Below are 8,497 nucleotides of genomic sequence, written 5' to 3' on the forward strand. Positions count from 1 at the left end.
TATTACTGGCATTTTTTAAAGTCCTGAGAAGTTATTTACAATATAGAATAGAGATGTAAGTTGTCTGAGCCTCACAATTTAGCAAGAATTTTAATATCGTTTCATACATTTTAAATATATTTTTTAAATGACAGCTCGAAGAGTTATGTAAATAGGTTTCATCACGCTTCTTCAAAGTGTAGCCCAAGTGCAATGTAACAGCTACATCTCATAACAAAGTATAAACTATGACAATGATATTCTTTGTAAAGCCTCCATCTAATTTTAGGAAGTTAGAACATGTCTCTACTGTCATATGACATGGCCTTTACCAGAAATTACCCATTATGTGATCTTTCAGCTAATGGAATAGGATTCGCTTTGGTAACTGGAGTCAAAGGACATTTAACTTGGTTTCTACTGACTTGTTAAAAAAGATGTCATTTAAGACTACAATAATAAATGTTCAGTAAATTCCTAGAACTTAATTTAAATTGTTAGTAAATATGAGTCTTATTCATAAGTTCATGTGCATTAAAACTGTATGTATAAAATGAAAAAGTTACAGTTTTTGTGACCTCTAATAAAATTCTTGGTTTTGTTACTATAATAGTTCATTGAAATAAAACTTTTAGAATATTGATATGCTTTCCTGTTTAGAGGTAAATGTATATTTAAAGTACTAATTAGTAATATGTCATTTGAAAGTATTTAGATTCATGACTTGATGACAACACACGCTTACTTAGGGGGAAATTGTTGGATTCTAACATGTGGAAGACTGTTTTGAAATTAAGAAACAAAATAAGCTTAAGGAAAATGAAAAACAAACTATACAGTCATTTAAAATTTTGAAGTTTGCACAAGGACAAGTAAGCAGGTTTAGGATATAAGGAATTTATTGAAAGAAAAACAGAATTCTATCCTATCTCATAATAATGGTAAATATGCAAGATAAGTACTGGACTGCTAACCACAAGGTTGGCAGTTCAAACTTACTAGCCGCTCCTTGGAAACTCTATGCAAGGTCATATGAGTCTGAACCAATTCAATGGCATTTAACAACCTGCTTTTCTAAGTTTCTAGTTTGGCATTCATCTGCTTCATAATCTAACTCACTAAAAGAAACCCAAACACACTGCCATTGAGTCGATACCAACTCATAGCCACCCTTTAGGACAGAGTAGAACTGCCCCATAAGGTTTCCAGTCCTTACAGACCAAGACTGCTACATCTTTCTACTTCGGAACAGCTGGTGGGTTCAAATAATTGGCTTTTGGTTAGCAGGCAAGCTCCTAACCACCAGGGCTCCTTAATCTAGTTATCAAGAAACTAATTTCTCATCTTGAAACACTAATTGATATATTTCAATGGTGGTGGTTGTTATTGTTGTTAAGTGCCATTGCATCGGTTCCAACTCATAGCGACCCTGTTTAGGGTTTCCAAGAAGTAGCTGATAAGTTTGAACCACTGACATGTGATTCAAACCGTCTTAAGGTCCAGTGCATTATGCTGCAGCGCCATATGTTGAATGTTTTTATTTGAGCTTTCCATCTTCAGATCTTTGGATCTGAGTATATGTACTATTTCTGTTTCCCACAATGCCTTCAGTATTCCCTTTTTATTTATTTCTTACAAATAACATGTCCATGTAAATAACACACACACTTAGAACACAAAAATAATGCATGGCGTATCGGGAGGGTGGATTGTACAATTGGCAAAAATAATAATAATAATCCATGCATTATGTAAAAATATATTATACTCAGTGATTGACCGTGGTATACCTAGTATTTTTGTTGGGCATTTTTGGTTTTGTTTTTTATTTATGTTTAAGTATTTCCCATTTAGAATATATAGGCTGTTGTTAGGTGTCAAAGAGTTGGTTCTGCCTCATAGCAATCCTATGTACAACAGAATGAAACACCGCCTGGTCTGCACCATCCTCACAATTGTTATGTTTGAGCGCTAAATCACATAGAGCTTTTTAAATTCAATCTGGAACACTGCTTTTGACAGGAGGTTCATCCTATGAAGTTTTATTTTATTACAATTACTGATATATTTGTATTTACTTCTGCCAACCCATTATGGTTTCTGTTTACCGTATTTTTCTTTACACTTGTTTTTTCTCCTTTCCGTCTTCTATTGAACTGATGCTTGTTATTCCTGCTTGGCAAATACAAAGGGAGTATCCATCAAGGATTACTGAAAACAAGACCTCACTAATAAGACTGTATATTCTGACAGAACTCTGACTAGCAGAGAATTGCCTCCAGAGGCATTTATGGATTAGAAGTATACCATAGCTTTATAGACCAAGTCATAGCCAGTAAGCTTGGCATCCCCGAATTCAAGACTACACTCAGGGAAAGCAGCACTGCCACTATAGAGCAAGTAGGTGTGTGGAACAGCTAGAGATCCAAGAAACCATTCTGACCATAATACCTAAGGAGGAACTTGTTGAATGTTTGGTTCTGTCACCTGCTGCTCAAGCCTCTTCAATGGTTATGAGCCACACTAGTTGGTGGCCCACAACCTGACCAATGATTGGCTCCACTTGGGCTTCAGTATGTCCCAGATTTAAAGAACTATGTTGATGTTGGGTGCCATCCAGTTCGTTCCAATTCATAGCAACTCTCTGTACAACAGAATGAAACACTGTCTGGTCCATGCCATCCTCACCATTGCTGCTATATGTGAGCCCACTGTTGCAGTCATTGTATCAGTCCATCTGGTTGAGGGTCTTCCTCTTTTTCACTGACCCTCTACCAACTATAATGTCCTTCTCCAGGGACTGGTCCCTTCCAATAACATGTCCAAAGTACATGAGACAATGTCTCACCGTCCTCACTTCTAAAGAGCATTTTGGCTATGCTTCTTCCAAGACAGATTTGTTCATTTTTCTGGCAATCCATGGTATATTCAATATTCTTAACCAAACACCATAATTCAAAAGTATCAATTCTTTGGTTGTCCTTTTTCATTGTCCAATTTTCACATCCTATGTGGCAACTGAAAATACCATGATTTAAGTCAGGCACACTTTACTCCTCAAGATGACATATTTGCTTTTTAACACTGAACTGTGCAAAAGAGCTTGTCACTCAGAGCCCATGTTCCAGCTTAAACCTTTATCAAGTACTTTGACATCAGCTTAACATTCAATTATTAGGCTCTTTGGAGCCCCAACAGAGTCCACAAATCTTTCAAGAAAATGAAGCTTATTACAGAATAATTGGTGATTCAATGCAACCTTATAGATTATGCCTATTTCCTATACCTGCCTACCCTTGATCTCCATACTGCCATAGATCTTCATAAAGTCAGACTTCTGAAGCACCTAACATATGAAGTTCATTTGTGCAATGCTCCTGCAGTATATATGGTGCCACTTAACAAGCACATTGCCCACAGATGTGACTATAATCTACTGAATTGCTATCTAAATAGTTCACTATCATGACATCCCATGAACACCTGATCTAGACAGTCCTGTATCACCTGTAACACTGCCTCCAGGAAATACTCAAAAATGAGTATCTGAGTGCCTTAGGGAGACTATCTGGGGGAAATTTCTTTCTGATCAAAGCTCCACAACTAGATAAGATATTAACAATTATGATGGAGTAGGGGGATTCTTTCTCAGAAGAACCCTAAATCCGGGGAATGCAATCTTTGGGTTAACTTCTCCCAGAAGGTGACTTCAGTGAAGGTCAATTAGCTTATTTGGGAGAATTCCTTCCATCAAGGCCACCTTCAACATTTGGTAGCCAAGTGTCCAGTGAAAACATGGACAGTATGCTTATATATGCTACAGGACAGGCCAAGGGGTCCTACCTGTTTCAAAGCTCTACAAACTTGTAATCTGTTCCCACAGTGACTAGGATGTCCTTTCTTGGAAACACAAGCCCTCTTTACCTATCTCCATTTACCATTCTTAAACTGCTGGATCAAATTGAATATCCACGTCAACTCAGTATCCACCAAATATTTTATCTATTGTGGCTCCTATGGCAGTGTAGGATAAGCACTGGATTACTAACCACAAGGTCAATGATTCACAACTATCAACCACTCCTCAAAAACCCTACAGAGGGTTGTTGTGAGTCAAAACCAAATCAGCGGCACTTAACAATAAAGATTCCAACTGATCCACTTTCGGTATTTCAGAAGTCAGTAACTTAGAACATTCCTCCACTTAAAATATGTCTACCACAGTAATTTATACCCTCTCCTATATTGTGTCCCAATTTTCTTTTGCCCTCTGCTACCACAAATGTTCTTACAGCTAGTTAAGTGCCTACACAAATGACAGGTTGCACAACCTGGACTCCATTTACACCTTCCAGCAAGCCAAGGTCCATGAGAAAGATCACCTATTGTCTCTCAGCCCATGATAGACTGCTATCAAGGCTCATCAAGAGGCAGAGGATGTCATCCCACAGGTTTCCAAGTCTGTTTTCCTTTACCTATGTAAATACACACATCTTTGACCACTGTGTACACTATCCAGACCTGAAAAATACTACACCCTACTCTATCGTCCAGTAATCTACCCTTGTATCTAAGCAGGTAACTGGAGTATGTCTATCACATGGAAAGTCCAGTTGTCCATTATGAAGAACAGGGAGGCTACGAAGCAACATTAGTGGAAACTCTTCCATCTTTAGAATTTCTGAGAACATTGTTTTCCAAGCACCATGTCCAAGCAACAGTTAAAACACTGGACCTGAATGAAAGCACCTAAGACAAATGTGAAGGAACTGCCAGCTAATAGTTTACTTCAGAGTAAGCCTTCTCTGCTTGCTACCATACTCAGGGTGCATACTTCAAGGCAAGTGCTCATTTTAAACTTTGGTCTACCTGTCCGGTCACCTATGAGACATAACACTAGCTTAATGTGTTGTACCCACTGTATAACTTTATACCGTAACACCTATATGATGTTCTCTTATGGAACCTTGGAGAGATCAGTAAATCCAGTTTGAGTTTCCTGGAGCACTGATCATTTCCTGCCTTCACCATCACCTTCAACAGATGTAAAAGAAAAGGTCTGAATAAGGTACTTTATACATTTAAACTTTATTAAGTTAATAGGGCAAAAGAAAAAAATTAGTAAAGTCTTCAAAGAAAGCACCCTTATTTATATAAACTATTTCTATATTGTATTTATTACAGATTAAGTAACCAAAATAAATCATATAAAGTATATTATGCATGTGAATAACAAAATTAGGACTTAAGAGATCCAGAAAATATTACCCTTTTGAGCTATTTACAGATTATGCCTGCAGCCTAATGTTATTGAAGCTTAAAACTTTTAAACACAACAAATACCTCAAGAACTTTAGACTATTAGCATACTCAAACTTGATATATTTGTTTACTAAATATTTCATAAATGCCATTTTGAGTAGTCTGGGAAAAAATGAGAATTGTTTGGTTTTTGTTTTTGCTTTCTGTTAAAATAGTAGTGGTTGCAAACAAGTTACCCCTTATTTCAAGAAAAAAAATTAAAATTTAAGATCTGAAGAATTAGAATGCAGAAAAGTAATGTAAATATTCTGAAACCTCAGTTAAGGGTTTAAATGTGAGGCTAGAGCCATCTAGTGGTTGCTGCGTAATGTTTCAAACACAACTAAAAAAAAAATTAGAAGTCATGGTTGTAGGTATTAAAAACATGGGATGAACATGAGCAAAAATCCTATGGTCTAGGACACTGGTTTTTATAGTTACTTTTATTAATAAAACTTATTTTTCAGAGAAGACAGCATATAACAAAAGGACTATTCTGGAGAAAGCTGAGGTAAGGGACTTAAAGCACAGACTCCAATACCCACTGTCAATAAAAGGAGTCACTTCATTAATTTACCCAAGAAGAGGCTTCTTGTTGTTAAGTGCCATCGAGTCAGTTCAGATTCACAGCAACCTGTATAGTGTTTCCAAGAGCAGCTGATGGGTTTGAACTGCCGGCCTATGGCTAGCAGTAAGTACAGTGCTTATCCTATAGTGCCACACCAGAACTCCAAGTAGAGGCTAGGCCAATGAAAATCAAGTCATGAGAGGTAGTCTGGACAAACATAATTGTTGTTTAGAAGGTGCACAATGAGGACTAGTATTTAGCAATGTTGTCTTTACCCCATCCTGAACACTGGTGCGCAAAAAAGTGGTTAGTGGGTACAGAGCACTGAAAAACTTGGGGTAAGCACCTGAAAGGCTATAAACCCTTTTCACAGGGACAAAGCTTACGTGTTCGTTCACTTGATGCAACATTTTAAGAAAACATTAGCATAACTTTACTGAAAATATAAAATATACACATATATTTTTTAAAAATACATTTAGTTTTTTGCAACAAGCCCGTAAGAACTGAATTTCTAGGTCCTGTGAGCTTTCACCAGCCAAGTCCTGGACTGATCCAGTCTTGGAAACAAAAGCCCAGTTTCAGGTCCAAGCCTCCTTCCTTCAAAAGGGCAAGGATGCCCATAGAATCGAGGCAAGAAATTGAGCTCTCCAAGGCCTCTCTCTGTGGCAGAGACCCCCAGCTGAGACAGCAGTTTGTCAGCTAGAGTTGGGGTGACTGGCTGGAGCAAAGTTCCAAAGACTCGCAAGCATTCCAAGGCCACATGAAGAACGGTCCCCAACCAGGGAGCCTCTACTGGGTTCTCCCAGTTCAGCTTCCACGGTGCATGTCTCTGGACAAAGCCATTAGTCTGCCGAACACAGCTGGACACTGCCTCCAGAGCCTTATAGATCTGAAAGTTATCATAGTGGTCTGCTACCTGTTTGGGCAAAGAAGCCACTGCCCTTACCAGAGCATAGTCCTCTGCCTGAACCCTAACTGATGACCCCACCAATCCTGGCTTGTTGGGGAAGCAGGCAGCGCAGAAAGCTGGATAAGTCCCGGAAGGATTGAGTCTCTTGGCAGTGCATCGGTTCAAGAGACCTCCCAAGGCATCTGCCAGCTCGGAATCCAGCAGCTTCACCACCTTTTCATCATAGTAGTCACAGTCCCAGTTGGGGACTCCCTGTCGAAGAAGAAAGTAGCGAAAGCCATCCACAGTGTAACGGTCAAGGCAAGTCTTGGGATCCACCACATTGCCCAGGCTCTTAGACATCTTCTGGCCACAGACTGTCCAGTGGGAGTGGACATAGATACGATGTGGAGGGCTCATGCCAGCCCCTAAGAGGAGGGCAGGCCAATAGATGGCATGGAATTTGAGGATGTCCTTGCCTATTATATGAGAGGTGGTTGGCCACCAAGATTTGAACTCAGCATCTGGATAACCAATTACAGTGAGGTAGTTGACCAAGGCATCCAGCCACACATAGATGGTCTGTGAATCGTCCCCAGGCACCGGAATGCCCCAGTGCAAGTGGCTACTCCTCCGGGACACGGACAGGTCAGGCAGCTCCTCCTCTAGCCACTGAAGGACTGCGTGATGGAATGGCTCGGGGGTGATGACCTGAGGGTCGTCCCGCAGCCACTGCTGGAGCGGTTCACGGAACTGCGAAAGCCTGAAAATGTAATTTTCTTCCTTAGTCCAGGCCACAGGATGCCCGCTCTCTAGAGACACATGGCAGGCATCCCCGGAAGGGCCCTGCTGCTTTGTGACCTTGGCCTCAGGCAAGAAGCACTCGTCTGAAGCACAGTACCAACCTTCATAAAGCCCTTTGTAGAGCAGACCCCGGGCCCTCAGCACCTCCCAGAAATGCTGCACCGCTCGCCGGTGCCGCACCTCGGTGGTGCGGATGAAGTCGGTGCAGGCGATACCAGCCTCCCGGAAAAGCCGCTGGAACTGGGCTGAGACTCGGTCACACAGTTCGGCCGGGGCCACGCCCGCGATGGCTGCCGCCTGCTGGATCTTCAGGCCGTGCTCATCGGTGCCAGTGGAGAATCGCGTGGTGACGGCACCGGGAACCCGGAGGCTACGGTGGCGACACAAGGCGTCCGCCAGAAGCGCCGAGTACAGGTGCCCAATGTGCGGGGCCGCGTTCACGTAGAAAATCGGAGTCGTGAAGTAAGCGCGCCGGTCGCGGACCTCATCGCGGGCACCGAGAGGGCACGAACCGTAGTGGCGTGGGCCAGCGTCCTGAAAGAGAAAAACCCTACTGGACCGAGTGCACCCCAGCAGCCGGAGGGCAGGAATTCGCCACATGATTCGGGTCAGCCCACACTGGCTCAGAGCCGTAGAGGCGGTGCTCTGGGAACACGTGTAAGGAGCGCATGCGCAGCCAGGAAGGCCCGCTCCGCACCTTCCGGCCCGAAAGCCAATGAAGCCGGGCGGTACTCCGTGCTTTGAGCTCTGTGGTCCCGCCCTCTTCCCGCTTTCCACGCCCGCGCCGCAGTGGTAGCTCTTAGAAGTCAAAGTGGCTAGGAAAACTCCCTAGAATCTGGGTTTGGGAGAGATGATGCAGATAAATTTTTAATTTTCTGTAACATCTCGTATTTTCTTCTTTGGATTGTAATCTTTATTTATAACTGTTTCCTTTTCTAGCCTGTGCTGCTTGA

The 8,497-nt window shown here is 41.8% G+C and overlaps 1 protein-coding gene across 1 annotated transcript; it reads right to left on the reverse strand.

Annotated features, from left to right (window-relative positions):
- Nucleotides 1–6,362: 6,362 nt before the first annotated feature.
- On the reverse strand, nucleotides 6,363–8,144 carry MARS2 (methionyl-tRNA synthetase 2, mitochondrial). The gene has a single exon (XM_006862005.1). It carries the CDS (start codon nucleotides 8,142–8,144, stop codon nucleotides 6,363–6,365), a length of 1,782 nt encoding a protein of 593 aa, XP_006862067.1.
- Between the last annotated feature and the right edge of the window lie 353 nt (nucleotides 8,145–8,497).

Source organism: Chrysochloris asiatica, unplaced genomic scaffold, assembly GCF_000296735.1.
Source record: "Chrysochloris asiatica unplaced genomic scaffold, ChrAsi1.0 scaffold00045, whole genome shotgun sequence".
NCBI classification, from domain to species: Eukaryota; Metazoa; Chordata; class Mammalia; order Afrosoricida; family Chrysochloridae; genus Chrysochloris; species Chrysochloris asiatica.